Source organism: Alligator sinensis, unplaced genomic scaffold, assembly GCF_000455745.1.
Source record: "Alligator sinensis unplaced genomic scaffold, ASM45574v1 scaffold406_1, whole genome shotgun sequence".
Classification (NCBI taxonomy): domain Eukaryota; kingdom Metazoa; phylum Chordata; order Crocodylia; family Alligatoridae; genus Alligator; species Alligator sinensis.
Window position 1 is genome coordinate 1,924,121 of NW_005842181.1, and position 15,662 is coordinate 1,939,782.

At 43.0% G+C, this 15,662-nt stretch overlaps 1 protein-coding gene across 7 annotated transcripts in view; it reads right to left on the bottom strand.

Annotated features, from left to right (window-relative positions):
* The window catches only part of LOC102383623 (protein furry homolog), a 214,234-nt gene that overhangs the window by 63,630 nt on the left and 134,942 nt on the right, over positions 1-15,662 (bottom strand). For all 7 annotated transcript variants that reach the window (XR_003094661.1, XR_003094660.1, XM_025207103.1 and 4 more), the window contains exons 38-40: positions 11,984-12,105; positions 5,694-5,881; positions 2,995-3,089 (exon numbers count right to left, since the gene is read on the bottom strand). Coding sequence is in view for 5 of the 7 variants with exons in the window: in XM_025207103.1 (XP_025062888.1) it covers positions 2,995-3,089; positions 5,694-5,881; positions 11,984-12,105 (405 nt within the window). In the remaining 2 variants the exon portion in view is untranslated. The remainder of the gene's footprint in view (positions 1-2,994; positions 3,090-5,693; positions 5,882-11,983; positions 12,106-15,662) is intronic.

Here is a 15,662-nt window from a genome sequence, read left to right on the forward strand (position 1 = left end):
GAGAGGAACATGCGGCTCTTGACCTGGAAAATGGAAGGGTATACTAGACTGCAGTTCCAAATCAACTGCTCCTCTCTTGCCACCTCCAGGTAGTTCTGTTGTTTGCTTAATGTGCAGGAATATCCCAAGAATTTTAACTTGTGAATTACTAAGTTGCTGAAAAAATTGAGATCTAAGGGATTTCCTTTAGAGCAGTGATTCCCAACCTTTCCAGACTTGAGGCATTAGGCTCAAAGCACCCCTTACTGGATTTGAGGCATGTATGCATGTTTTTTGTGAATTGAATGGGATCCAATTTAAAAACTAGTCTGTATATTACAGTGCTTACTACCTTGCAGAGGGGCTGGGCAGTGGGGGTAGAGAATCATCTAGGCAAGGACAAGCCTGAGTCTACCCCTCTCTCGTATCTCACAGCACCTTTCAAAGAATCTCATGGTACCTGAGGGTGCCATGGTACCCTGATGAGAATCGCTGGTCTAGAGACACACCCAGTTCCTATCCCAGCTAATCAGGATTACAACAGACATGAGTCTCTCCAAGGTATACAGTAGGGCTGTGTGAAACAACACCGTTTTGTTTTGACTTCCATTTCCCCATTTCAAAGGGACAGTGTTTCATTTAGGTGTTTTGAAGCACTGTTCTGTTTCATTTCGTTGAAACTGTTTCACTGTTTTGACGCATCTCAACATTTTGCCCATAGGCTATAATAGAGAATCATGAAAATGCCTATATCTTTGTCATTTCCTGCCTGATTTGGATGAAAATTGCAGGGATGGTAGCCCCTTATGAGGGCATGAAGCCTGCCATGTTTCAAGGAGGTAGGTGTAAGGGTTTTTGTGAAACTGCACCTTTAACTGTTCAAAGAAAAACTAGTATCACTTGCTGGCACTGGCAGCCTGCTATCCTGCACGCAGATCTGGGGGCCCACTCCCACCAGGAGGAGTCTGGCACAGCCCCATAGCCCTCCCAGGGGACTCAGGCCCCCAGATCTGCGTGTGGGATGACAGCAGTCTGCCGCTTCTGGTTGGGGCCAGCACCAGCACTGGGTTCTTCCTGGTGCTTGGCGCGGGCTGTGCTGGGCAGACTTGGGTGCTGGCACTGGCCCCAGCCAGCAGCAGCAGTCTCCTGGCATCCACAGCCTCTGCAGCTGGTGTGTGTGGAGCCTTAAAAAAAAAAAAGCCCTGCACTCACTGGTTCTGGCAGCAGTGGTTGGGGCCTCTGGGTGCTTGTGGCAGAACAGAACCCCCCTGCGCAGTGTGGGGCAGTAGGGGGCAGTGGGGATGGCCCCCCCACCTCCCGCCTGGCACCCATGCAGGTGCAGAGCAGCTCTGCAGGGTACCACACCCTGTCTGGGAGCAAGGGTGGCTCCACCTGTCAGCCAGAGCTCCTGGTTCAATTCCCTAGCTCTTCCCAGTGGGGTGCGGCACCTGGATCTGCATGCAGGGGTTCCGCAGGCTGCTGCTGCCAGCTGGGGAAATAGCCCAGAGCTGCCACCATCCCCAGATGGTAGTGGCAGCTTGCTGTTGTGTCGCATCATCCGGGGGCTCATGCCCCTCGGGAAGAGCTGGGGAAAGTGATCAGAGAGCTGGGAGATAGATTGGGGAGCTGGGGAATTGAACCAGAAATTGGGGGAATGTTCAGGGACCTGAACATTTCCCTAGCCCCCAGTTCAATTCCTCAGCTCCCTGTTCAATTTCCCAGCTCTCTGATCACTTCCCCCAGCTCTTCCTGGGGGGTGCTAGCTCCCAGATCTGCACACCAGTTTCAACAGGCTGCCACTGCAGGCTGTGGCCAGCGGCAGCACTATAGTCTTCCCAGTGCTTGGCGTGGGCTGCGCCAAGTGGCTGCTGCTGGCGGCAGCCTACTGAAACCCCATGTGCAAATCGGGGGCCCGCGCCTCCTGGGAAGAGCTGAGGAAATGATCAGAGAGCTGGGGGAAGCAATCAGAAAGCTGGGGAAATGAACTGGGAGCGCTAGATGTCAATATCAAAGCAGTCCTTTCCCCTTCTTCCTCCTCCCTTGCCTTAGTTTCTGTTTAGCTGCAAGCAAGCCTGGCTTCGAAACTTGAAATGTTTCAAAACTTTCAAAATGTTTCGAGTGCCCTTGTTTTGTTTTGAAGCTGTTTTGAAGCCTTTCATTTTGATTTCGCTGTTTCAAGCTTGAAACGCATCAAAACAGCTTTGAAATGAAACACCCATTGAAATTTCACACAGCCCTAGTATACAGGTTTACTGTATCTATGTTACAGAAAAAGGGGAGTTTGCCAGACCTCAGCCTAGGAGGGCGCTGTGTGAAGTCAAAGACCTCTAGCTAACAAGGCCTGGGGTGAGTATAGAGGCAGAGAATGGACACTTGTATCTCCTTAAATACCAAATGGATTCTGTGGGGAGCTTTCCTCCAATTTGTGAAACCTTCTTTCCTGGGGATTCTATAGAGAGCTGTCTGGAGAGGTAATTCTACAGACCTGCTGGTAAGAAGTAAGAGAAGGGGAAACCATGAAATAATTCAGAATAATAGGGCTACTGCAAGTATGCTGTTAGCCTCCTGAGGAATCCTTGGATAAGTGCATTCTGAAGGTAAAATTCCCTATTTCTTCCACAAAAAGGAGCAAATTCTGCCTGTTCAGGTAGTTTTTTAGGGAAAGCTTGATAAAAGGTGTCATGAGTTCTCTGAAACCGGGAAATGACATCTGCTCCTACGTGCCATATTTTAAGCAAAGCATCCTGTGTATTTTTTCAAAATCATGTTTAATACAAAAATATATTGTGAAATCCTGCTGCTTTTTATTTAAAGAGCCTGCCTGCAGGAAGCAGAAAGGAAGAGAAGTTTATTACAAGCGTTGTTGCCAAATTGCTCAGGATTGCCCATAGACATTTCTATGAGTATGTTCTGAGTGAGATCAGTTATATCAAAATCACTGTATGTTGCTCAGTTAGCAGGACTTTGCATTAGTGGAAAAAATAAAGAATGTAGTTAAAGAAGACAGGCTCTTACCGAGATAAAACAGTTAAGAGGTCGCTGTTCTTCAAACAATCAGACAGATTATCCACAGCAGCCTCCAAGGTCAGTAGGGCCTCCATTACATAACCCTATCAAATACATAATGTCATTCATTTCAACAAAAGCATTCACCAAGAAGTCAGGAAAAGCAATTGTGGTGTATGGAGAACTGAGAAATGCTTAATTTATCCCAGGAAAAAGAAAATTATTGCACCAAAGTAATTTCATTGCTGATGTAAAGGTCATTACAAATGTTATTTCCTCTTTTTCTAAATGGTCTGTGAAGGAGTTTAAGGATACCAGATAACTTGTCACGGAACTGATAATGGAATACAGAGACACTGACTTCCAGGTCACTGCTTCAGATTCTGAATAAGCAGCATGACAGAATATTATTGTCATTTTATTGTCGTTTGACTATCAGTGTGAAATAAGCAGTCCATTTCTTAAAAGACAGCACTAGGCTTTGGTTTTGTGTGTGTTTTAATCTTAACACCATTAGCACTTAACACTGTCTTTTTTTTAAATCTCAGAAGAAATGCCATTGATTGACTAGCCGTGCAGATTAGATGCCCAGTCTGAAAATCATATTAGGTCAGGGTAGGATTTGTGTTTTTTTGTTTAGGATATTATTATTTTTTCCCTAGCTAATTATAAAACAAGATGGTGTATTAGTCTGTTACAGACCACCAAATCACATTTCAGAATAGTGAGATGGACTCTTTAAGCACCTATCATGAAGAGCGGGGAAAAAAGGGTGTATTATTTTAAGGATTTTAATCTTAGTGATGCATGCTGGAGATCTCATGCTGTCAGTAGGAAAATACTACTAGAATTTCTAAAAATTATAAGTGTCACTTTCCTAATACAAAATATTGTATTATACTCAGGGGAAATCTATATTATCTCCTCTCTATAGATAAATATCAGATTATATCAGAGAACTAAAATTGGTGCTCACTTAAGTGATCACTTGTCAAGTGTAACTGAAACTAAGTCCCAATCAGTCATAACTGTTTGTTGTGGTCTAGAATGAGTCAATTTCACAAAGATGAAAATAATTATGAGCAGAATCAGCTGGAGAAAATAATTAAATAATAAAATGTAAAAATTAGTAAAATGTTTAAGAATATTTTATTTGTTACTAAAAAAGCCATAACTGAAAAAGGTTGTTAAACTGGATATAAAAACATCATGGCTTTGAAGGCAAGTGAAAGCAGCTGTGAATTTAAAAAGTAAGAGAGTGGAAGAAAGGGTAAACTGTTCACAACAAATATAAACTAGAATGTATAGAACATAGTTTCTCAACCTGTGGTATGCATACCCTTGGGGGTACACGAGACATAGGCAGGGGGTACGTGGGTACCCCAACACTCTCTCGCCTCTTTTCCTCTCTCTCTCGCCCCTTCCTCCTCTCAAAACTATGGGAAAAAAATTGGTGCACTGTGCATTGTGCAGCGCTTTAAATTTCGTGATAATAATTTGGCGTGCCCTCCTAGCTTTGGCCGACATTACCTCTAGCCCAGGTACGTACTTGAGTTGTGCACCCCTGGTGTAAAAAGTGGCAACCCTACCCACACCAGATCAGACATCTGTCATATCATGGCCTTATATAAACAGCCCTTCTTCCAACATACAGCACACAGTAGTCTGTAAATATAAAATCCCCTGGAAAATTGAGTGTTGGTGTACTTATTAAAACTTTCAGAAGTTAAGTGGTACTTGCTACTTAAAAGGTAGAGAAACACTGGTATAGAAAACTGATAATGGAAGTAAAAAGACAATTCTCTGTCCAACTGAATTAAGGACAATAAGGAGATTTTAAAAATGTATTAGGAACAAAAGGAATATTAAGAATCACATTGGTCCACTGATAAATAAAATGGTAGACCTGAATGCAGAAAAGGCAAAAATACTCACTAAATATGTGTGATTTGTATTTTGTGGAAGAAGCCAGATCATGTACTTGTGTCACATGATAATGACATATCTTTTATTCTAAAAGTAACAATGATGATAAACAACAGATAATAAAAAGTTATCCTGTCCTTCCTCTTAAAAGTGTGTAATCTGTACCCAAGAATTTTGAAAGAACTGGATGAGGATCTTCCCGGACTACAGGTGTAACAGGGCTGTCAGATATCCTGGGTAAAGCAAATGCATGGGGCAGCAGTAGCTCCTGGCAGCACAACTGGCTAGCAGCTGTTATTTTTGCATCTGTACCCTGCCTCTTCCAAATCAGCAGCCAGAGCTGTTGCCCAGTTGCCCCTGCTTAGTTACACTGCTACTCTAGACTGTTAATGTTTGCATTTTAATAAGTTTTGGTATGCTTGGAAAGGTGTAAAGAATGAGAAGGAATCTAATATTATGTCAACTTTTAAAAAGGGTAGTTACAGGACAGTCAGCCTAACATTGATCACAGACAAATGGAAGAGCTGAGTTAGCACCAGATTAAATGAGTATTTAAACAAAGTAATACAACTAATGCCAATCACATTTTTTTATTAAAAATAGATCTTATCAAACTAACTCTCATTTTTAAAAATATAATTGCTGTTCTTTTCTATGGCTATGCTCATATTTATACTACAGCATACTTCCTAAATTCATTAGTCTTTAACAATAATTTGAAGTAAATTATAATGTACATGCGCATTATGTTATCAAGAATATACCACATCACTTACGCATACCTGAATCTCATCTCCATGCTCTCCTATAACTTCCACCAACCTTGACAGAAGGTCAGACAATGCATGGGCAGAAAGAGGCTGTTTTAGAGCCCTGAATATCTGGAAAGAGCGACCTGCATAATGTCTTGAGGAACTTGACAGAGCTGTTTGTAAAGCAACTTCACTCAGATGCTGTTCCAAATGGAATCCTAAGTAGCAAAGGAATATGTTGATATTTCAATTATGAAGTAGCAGATTTTACTGTGTGGTATATAAAGTTAATTTATGGTTGAAACCTATAGTTAAGCAATTCTTTGCCATGTTTCCTAGCACTTCAAAGAGGTTTGGCAAGAGTTTTTATGGGATATTAATTTATTAAAGGAATAGGACCATTGTTCATTTTCTCTAAACAGGAGAATAACCCCCATTTCAGGACAATACAGCATACTGAAATTGCTAGTAGCTTAGCAAAAAAGCTCTGGTGGTGGTGGCAGGGGGAGGGAAGTACTGGGGAATCCTGGTATGGAGGAGGAGGGAAACAGAGGTTGCAAAGACCTCCTAGAAGGGGAGATATAAAGGGAGGAAGGGGAAGGAAAGGAAGGTGTTGCAGGAAATGGCTGAAATAGAGGGGGATAGGAAGGTGCTACACAGGGAGCTTGTGGGACGGGACTGGAGGAATGCCCAGGAGTCCCTAGGGTGTGTCTGACAGAAATGATGATGGGTAGGACTCTTTACTACATTCTATAACAAGGAAAAGTCTTTTCAAAACAGGAATTAAATTTTTCCATTCTAGAAAGGCCAACATCTTATCAAAATACTTTTTCACTTTTATTTTGAAATGGATTTTCAAAGAAGACACATTTGAAACATTCAGCTTTCAATTAATTCGTATTTCTGACCACCTATAGTAAAGAGCATGTTCTAATTATAGTCAATGATTTTCTGTGTGATTGTCACTTCCATATCTCTCAACATTTCCTTCAGGACAATAGTACTTTTCTTCCTCATAAGGGTGTAGTAATAATTACCTTATTTACACAAATCTAAGACAACCTGAATTTAAGATGACCCCCCCCAATTAGATTCTATATATGGAAAATCTATAAATTTGTTATAATTTTTCAGGTATAGAATTTAATTATCAGAGATTTGGCTTGAATTTATCCCTTTCCCTGTGCTTTAGTAGAGAAAATAGTGGTTGGGGAAGCTCAGGTGGTCCCCTTGCTCTCTGCCTCCCCAACTTCTTTTCCCTGAGCCCCGTTCCCTGCCTTACTGTCAATGTGGAAATAAGAGGTAAATCTGAAATGCAAGGGAACAAAAAACACTGACTTTAAAATAACTGTACCTGGAGTACTTTGGAGATAGGCAAATTACTATGGGAACCTATAGATACAGTTAATCCAGAATTGATTCATTTTACATTTTTAAAACTGCTGCAAGTTTCAACACAGGTACTGCATAAATACACTTGTGATCAGCACTTCTGACAAATGATGCATGGTATTAGTCCAAAGCTAAAAGGCTTATCATATATCATACAGCTTAGTGTTTCTTAACCTGTGGTAAGCGTACCCTTGGGGGTATGAGAGACACGGGCAAGGGGTATGCGGGTGCTGCGTTTTGAGTTTGGCTCACCCCCCCGCCCAGCGGGTTGGAGGCATCTTTGCCTGTTTGGGCTGGAAATTCTGGCCGCTGCTCCTCCTGCCGTGCCCAGTGCACTGGGGCTTTCACTCTCTGTTATCAGTGTGCCAGGGGGAGAGGGAGGAAGGTTCCACGCAGGCTGCTTTGCCCCAGGCTGTGGTCCCCAAGAAGTGGGACTCAGCTTGCAGCAGCGAAACTGGAAGTGCCACAGTGGGACTACTGGTTTCGCTTTTGCTGTGTTTTACATTTGCTGCATTGATTGGCAGGTGGTACCAAAGGTTGAGAACCACTGATATAGCTCATTGAGCTGGGCCCCATCAGAGTCAACATCATTTCAAACCAAGGTGCTCTCATAGCCCAGAATTGCTCAGTATATTTGTGTACTTCAGATACCCCCCCACAAAGTATCCATGTGCTTAATTAGCCCCCAACTTGTGACTGGAACTGGGTGTTCTTTTGAGAAACTCTAAAAATGTATATGCAAATGAAGCATGAAGCTGTGCCTGGTCTGACTCCACCACATGCAGGGCAGGGCCATAAAAATTACATGCAATGGGCTGACAGAGCTGGTGACAGAGGCTCTCATCTACATAAATGTTTGGTGATGTTTTCCAGACAGTTAAGGCTGAGGAAGAAACAGGAATCATTGGAAATGGGAAGGGTGCTGCTCAGCTGTGACAGTAAAGAGGAAGTCAAAATGTATTCAGTGTAGTGGTTCACTATGACTTGAAAAAGAGTCAGCTCTGGAGGGGACTGAGCACAATAAACTCTATATATTATTTAGATAGACTACACTAACCTAGCTTTGTGGTAGGTTCCCATCAGTATGTTTGCCTAATATAGGTCATTTGTTTTACAGGCATGGTAAGTGTGGGCTGCATTCAATCAACTTCTTAGTTGGTTCCTATTACTAAGCACGTTACTTCTGGCAGCAGTTTAATTGTAGGCAGTGTATTTAATTAGGTTTCCTGGATGCAAATATAAGATATGGGGACTTTTTCCCTAGGCTGTTGGGGAGTGGGGAGGGGAATCTCATCCTATAGTCAAGTAAATACGGCACTGTGGCACTCAATGTAATATAGTGTTTTGAACCTTTGAATACAGGATCTTAGGACCTGATTCAAAACTCAGTTGAAGTTAAGGGAAGGAAATCTTTCTGTAAATCTCAATGAGCTTTAAAACAATTCCTTATTACAAATAAAATGACTGTGGTCCTATCTCAGCAGACATTCAATAAAGTTTTCTGTTACTAATGAAAATATTATTTAGCATATTTATTAGTATGCTCTGCCATACCATAATAAAAAAAACAAAATACTGAACTGTCCTGCATACAACATGCTCCTGAATATAACACACACCTTTTTTTTGAAAGGCCAAATAAAGAAAGAAAGATTGTTTCCAGATTAATGGCTGCATAGAGTCGAGTCAGCCCGATCTTCAGCTGACTCACCCTCCCTTTCCTGCTTAATTAAAGCTGAAACCCTAGCTACAAGTGAAGACTGGTATCCATTTTTGGATTTATGATTTTGAAAAGAGCTAAAATCTCTCTAAGACTGTGTAACAGGGAGCCAGGAGCTACTGTTACTTAAGGGAGAAGCTACAGCAGGGATGTCCCCGTGCGAGGGAAGCCCACATATTATGGGCTAGCTGCAGGGGAATAGGCAGCCAGGGGCTCATAGATGGCAAATGCCTATTGTGAGGCTAGCTGCCTAGCAATAGGACAGAAGGGCAGATTCCTGGTTAGGCAGCAAGGGCCCTACAGTTCAGCCAGAGAAATGGCAGTAAGCTGCTCTAGAAGCTGAGGGGACACATCTGTGGCCAGTCAGGAGAGCACCTGACCAGAAGGGGAGGAGCCTAGGGGATATAAGCCTGGGTCCCTGTGGCAGAGGGGCAGTGAAGCCCTGAACTCTGCAGTGAGGTGGCTTGGCAGTGGTATGATGACCTAGAGGGGGGATTTTGAGGGTTTGATTTTAAAGCAGTTGCTTGCATTTTTGTTTTAGTTTATACTGGAGGACAGATGGAGGCTGTAAGGGTAGAAAGGAAGCCATAGGGGCGCTTGGGGCATGCCAAACTTTGAATCCCGCCGGGGCAGGAGGCAAAAGGCAGGAGCAGGCTTCAGGCCAACGGGGCCAGAGCCTGAGCCCAGAGGGGGTGAGGCTGAGAGGGCCAGAGCCCAGAAGGTAGCTAGGGGCTGAGACTGAAAAGACCAGGCCAGAGACAGTGGGTTTAGGCTACCAGTCAACAGCCAGAGTACCCTGTAGGCTAAGGATAAGAAGGCCAAAACCTACACAGGAAGGCAAACAGTGACCAAGTAATATCTGCAAGGCATGGGCATAGCTACTGTGGTGGCAGGAGGCCAGAATTAAGAGCCCTATGACTTAAATTAGGGCCTTTTGGGGCACACGTGGTGACCACTGGCTCAAATGCCACCCAGGCACCAGTGGGTACACCAGAATAGAGAGACACCCATGGATAATGGAATAGTTTAGAGTATAAGAATTAAGGACCTAGAGACCCTGAGGGGTCAGTTAGATAGGTAGAGGACAGTGAGAGTGCTACAGGACTCAGGGGCAGCCTCCTAGTTAATAACAAAGGAACATCAAGGAGTGCCAGGCAAAACAAACAGGGGAAGTTATGTAGAGGATTAGGAGTGCAGGTGGTATTAGGGAGGCCTAGGGGAGCCACAATCGCTCAAGGACCCATCCTGTCACACTTGTGAAATAGGAGGACAGAGACCAGGAACAGTGAGATAATCAAGCTAACCTTGCTTTAGGGGAATTTTCTAAGAACATCAAGACCATTAAAAGGAGAGAGTGTTGTTAACACTTCTGGAGTGACGAACAATGAGCCATTAAGACAACTGATCCCCTTCCTGAACAGTAATGCAGCAGCTGCTGCACAGTGGAGCAGGAAGCAAAGCAGGTGCATCAACCATGGGCAGAAAATCAGCTCTCCTGCTTATATCAGCCCCCAAAAACTGGGGTTCATTTTGGGGAAACAGATGTGTGCTGTGCATGAGAAAATATAGTATAGTTTGTCAGGAAAACTGATTAATTCTTTGGATCCATTTTACAAATAAAAGGCAAAGATATTTTCTATTAACAGAATAATCAAAGTGTTTTAGTGTGACATGTTTGAAGAACTGCTTATTTTAGTGTCTGTCCACAGTCCAATCCAAGACAATGTTTGTCTAGCAAATTCATAACACAAATGCATCCTTTACAGGATATACATTTTGCTTTAGCATACACAGATCTAAGGAAAGAATCACAGAATCATAGGGCTAGAAGGGACCCTGAAGGATCATCGGGTCCAGCTCCCCAAAAGAAAAAAAGACAAAAAAGAAAAAATCGCGGGATAAAAATGTACCGTGGACCTGAGGAAAAATATTAACTTACACCTGTTATATGTTTGAATACAATGTATTTTCTTTAAGCAAATACAACAGGGGTGTGCGAAGCGGGCCCTATTTGATTTGGATTTGGATTCGGACTGAATCAGGGACGGTGATTTGATTTGTTGATTTGGATCACTGTCCCTGATTCGATTCAGTCAAATCCGAATCTGAAGATTTGATGCTGATTTGAAGAATCAGAGATTCGGACATAGACACAGCTTTAAATGTTTTTTCTACATACCTCTAGGTAGCAGGCAGCTCATGAACACTATGATGCTGGGGTGCATGGAGTGTCCCACAGAAGCATGGGGGACTCCCCAGCATGCTCGACAGCAGACCCGGAAGTGGACCAGAAGCACTTCTGGTCCACTTCCAGGTGTGCCAGGGAGCACGCTAGGGGCCCCCCCGCATCCCCCTGGCTCAGCGACTGGTGCCTCCTGGGTCTTGGGGGGGGGGGCACCCAGGGTCCCCCTGCAGCCAATTGCTGAGCTAGGGGGGGATGCGGGGGGGGTCCCTAGCGCACTCCCTGGGAGACCCATAAGTGGACTGGAAGTAGTTCCAGTCTACTTCCAGGTTTGCCACCGAGCACATGGGGGGCCCCCCTGCACTCCTGTGGACGCTCCATGTGCCCCAGCATCACAGTGATCACGAACTGCGCTGGTACCTCAAGGTATGTAGAAAAAACTTTTAAAGCTGTCTCTGTCTGAATCTCTGAATCTTTCTGAATCAATTTGGTGGGTTCCGATTCGATTCAGAGATTAAAGGGTCCTCTGATTGGATTTGGAGATTTGGCCACCAAATCGGGCTGAATCTCCACCAAATTGAATCAGGGAACAAAGCTTCGCACAGCCCTAAAATACAAGATTGTATCAGCTTTAGGAGAAGTATGGTAAAAGAATACAAGGTGAGCTACTATTAGACGGAAATAATGTTATTTAACATTAATTTGAAAGTGTTTATTTGCAACATTCAAATGTATTTGAATCTGCAGACAAGAATCATACTAAATATTACTTTAAACAGACTATAAAACAAAAATTATTTAAAAACTTCTAACATGGAAAAAAGGTGAACTATATTGTAATGAAATTATTATTTTCGTAGAACAGAGGGCACTGTTGCACAAGAAAGCTCTTATAACAGCCATGTGAGGGAAAGAAACTGGCAGTTAGAGGAAAGTTTCCATAAACCAATACCAGAAATATCCCACTGGCTGGTATATTAAACTAGGGTATGGTATTTAGCCATTATGGGGAAAAATATTCAGTACCTGACTTGGAATCTTTAAACACAGACACAAGATGACGTAGAAAATTAGTAAGCTGCTCAGTGCTTTTTGTATTCTGGTTCTTGGGTGTTATATCTTCATGGCACCAAAGTGGACCAAATGCCCTAAAGAGAAATGTAACAAAGTGTACAGGTATTCCTTCAAAGCATTTGAAATAAATACAACTAATTAAAAAAAAAACTATTCAGTACATGCTATTAGAAACTTGTAGTGCTTTTCCTGGAAAACTGATCAAACAATTCCATGAGGACTAAAAATAAATAAATACTTTTAATCAAACTTTATAAAACTCTCCACTTCAAAAGGTAATATTGGCCTGACATTTCAAGGCTTCTGGTTTTCAACAGCTATTTGCAAAACCCGTTGATGATGTTTTTTGAAGGGGTGTTTTTTTTCTATAAGTTTTAAAGCACTGGGTAGATTTCAACACTTAAAAAAAAATTAAAGCCATAGACTACTAGGGAAGCTTGAAAAAGAATTCTCAGTTGCTATCATAAATTCCTAGTATTGGCAGGAGCTCTAAGGTAGATGGTGCTCCAGTAGTTTCTAGTGTTTTTACCACTGTTTCAAAGTAACCTGAAGAAAAGAAGTAAAAAATGGGTCAGTCACAGAGGCCTAGTCTACATTAAGGCTCTTACTGGTGCTGAAATTAGCAGGTTTTTCTTGGTTAATTCCTCAGTATAGAGGAGGCTCTGCAGTGTTGACCTTGATTGCTAAACCTATGAATGCAGTGCTGCTCAGCAGCTTGGCATGAAATGCCCGAGTTGCGAAACAGCTAGATGTAAACATGGAGACCGAAGGATCAAATTTAGCATTTTTTTTTAATTGTAAATTCCCTGAGGAAGCACAAAGCAGTCCTCCTAGGGCACTACTGTAAAACAAATTCAAAATATGAAACTAAGGAGTGGGTGCCAGTTGAAAAACACATTTACTATTGAGTGCATAATTTTAATTTAATCAGACCTTTTTGGTGAGGTTTAATTTATTCCCATTCGTGAAATCTTAGCCATATTACATGAGGTAATTAGAGAGGGTATTTACTGTGATAGGCTATATGATATTATGAATAATCACAAAAAAACTGAAATCTGTAGTAAACTCTAATGCTTGCTAATAAATTAGATATGAACCACTTGTAGTAATTTTAGTGTAAACCTAGGATTTCATGCTTGTGTCCTGATTCAGGCAAAATTCCATCCAAGTCCATAGCAGTTTTGTATAAATCAGGACTTCAGGCTTCTGTCTGGCCTATGCAGACATAATATAATATACCATATTTTCTCACATATAACATGACCCAAAATAAAAAAAGAAGTCTTATTTTTAAAAGGCAGAAAGTAGAAAAAGATTTTTCCAGAGTTGTGGCCAACTGTGTGACACAGAAGCTCTTCTGCGAACACAGAGTGAGGCATCCAGAACTTCCTGGTGTGGCAAACTGTCTCCTGCTCTTTTTATAGCTGGATAGCAATTTTTACTGTGTGATAATTACTGAGCACATGTGGCTGTTACAAATTTATTGCATGATTAACCAGTTAATTTTGTGATAATTACTTTGCACTGGTGGCTGGTCTTACTTTTCACATATGGCCAGTTTAAAATTATTACACGATTAACCAATTACTTGTATAATATATGTAACGTGTAGTAGGGGCCTATTTCACACAAGATTAGGCCCCAGAAACTTGCAAAAGGGCAGTAATAAGACTGTTAGTTCTTTACTGTAAGTAGGTATTTATATTAATTCCTGTAAATAAAGTGTTGCTTCCATATCACAAGCCTCAGCAAGATACTACCAGCAGCTCACTTGCTGCTTCAGGCACAATCTACGCTGTTCAGCCAATAGCTATGGCCATGAGAAAATTAACACAAGACTGCTCCTTCATCTTGCTGAACAGACACAAATGGCTGCTGAATGGCATTCACAGGGTCTCCAGGAGTACTCCTTTTCCAGTGAAGAAAACAACCAGTTAAAATATGCATCCCAATCTTGGGGGGCTGATTTTGGGGGAGAAAGGTGTGTGTTGTATGTGAGAAAATATAGTAGCCATTTGGCTTATGGGAGTGATGTACTTATTATCAAAACAGTTATGTTGATATAACCCACAGTGACTGCAGTTACACTAGCATAGTTTATTCTCCTTTCTATACTGGAATAAACTATATTGGTATAACCTGTGTTCACGAGGGGGGGAGGCAGGGCGGGGCTTGGTTGGTTGGTTGTACTGCTATAGTTAATGTGTAAATTCTTCATAAACAGGGTTAATGTGGACCTGAATTCTGTCCCAGGGGCATAGTTACGTTTTCCTACCCACAATCCCAGCTGTTATTGAGAGTCTATAATTTTGTAATTGATTCCATGACATACATCATGTAGGCAACTGGAATGTTACAAAGTTCAGCAAAGAGCCTTTGACTCTGTCCTGAACTATTCCCTGTGCAGCTCCAGTCATGTAGGAGCCGCAGAGTGTGAACAATGAGGGTTTCAAAAGATGTTGTCAAGGTTGTCCTTTGGGTTTTGCTCCTGGCTCCAGCCCATTGGACATGTATAAGGGATGCATGGAACCTGAATTTAACTTGTCACATGGACAGGACATGGGCCATGGACAGGCATTCACTTCTTACCACTAGAAAAATAGCCTGGCAGCTAAAGAGTACAGATGTTCCAGCCCTACAGCTGGAGAGCTTCACAGGCAAGCTCTACCTGGGAGAACTACAAACCTGCTCCCTGGGCCACCCCTATGCTCTGGGGAGCCTATTGACAGCCTACCTTCTCCCCTGCTGGGGAAGGGGGCAGGCTATCAATAAGCAGTTAACTTATGAAAAGGAGCAGTTGCCAGAGGCAGTCCCAGACTGACTGTCAGGAGGGTTCCTGCCATGGGAAAATAGCTGACCCACAGGAGTGCAGGGAAGGAGGAAGGCATCCTCCTGTGGTGGCAAAGATCCAAAAGCCTGCTGCCATGGCACAGCAGCCTGCCTCCCCCTGCACAGGTCTGGGCCAACCAGTAGGATTATAGTGGGGTATGGAAGTGAGTGGCTCGGCGTCATTCTCTCCAGAATCAATTTCTTGAGGATCCAGGAGGGATCCCACTGGAGGAAAAGTGCCCGCCCCACCTCCTGCCCATTAGCTGATTGGCTCCATTCTCCTGCAGTGAGAACATGTTCTGGGAGGGTTCTGGCCACAGGAAAATACCCATCCTCCCACCAAGCTGACTGGTGGGATGGGGACATTTTTCTAACTAGAGTCCCTACAGGGTTCTCAGACACCTCACCTCTAGGTGGGTTATCAGCAGGGACCCTAGTTTTCTCTGATTAAAAAACTGCAAATTCTCTGTTAACCCCCCCCAAATCCATGATTAAAATAAAAGCCCCACGCCACAGCCCTGCTGGTGCCCCTAACTCTGCCCCCATACAGTCCCCCTCAGCCTTGCTGGTGCCTCTCATTCTCCCCCCCAGTTCTCAGACACCTCACCTCTAGGTGGGTTATCAGCAGGGACCCTAGTTTTCTCTGATTAAAAAACTGCAAATTCTCTGTTAACCCCCCCCAAATCCATGATTAAAATAAAAGCCCCACGCCACAGCCCTGCTGGTGCCCCTAACTCTGCCCCCATACAGTCCCCCTCAGCCTTGCTGGTGCCTCTCATTCTCCCCCCCACCCCCACAG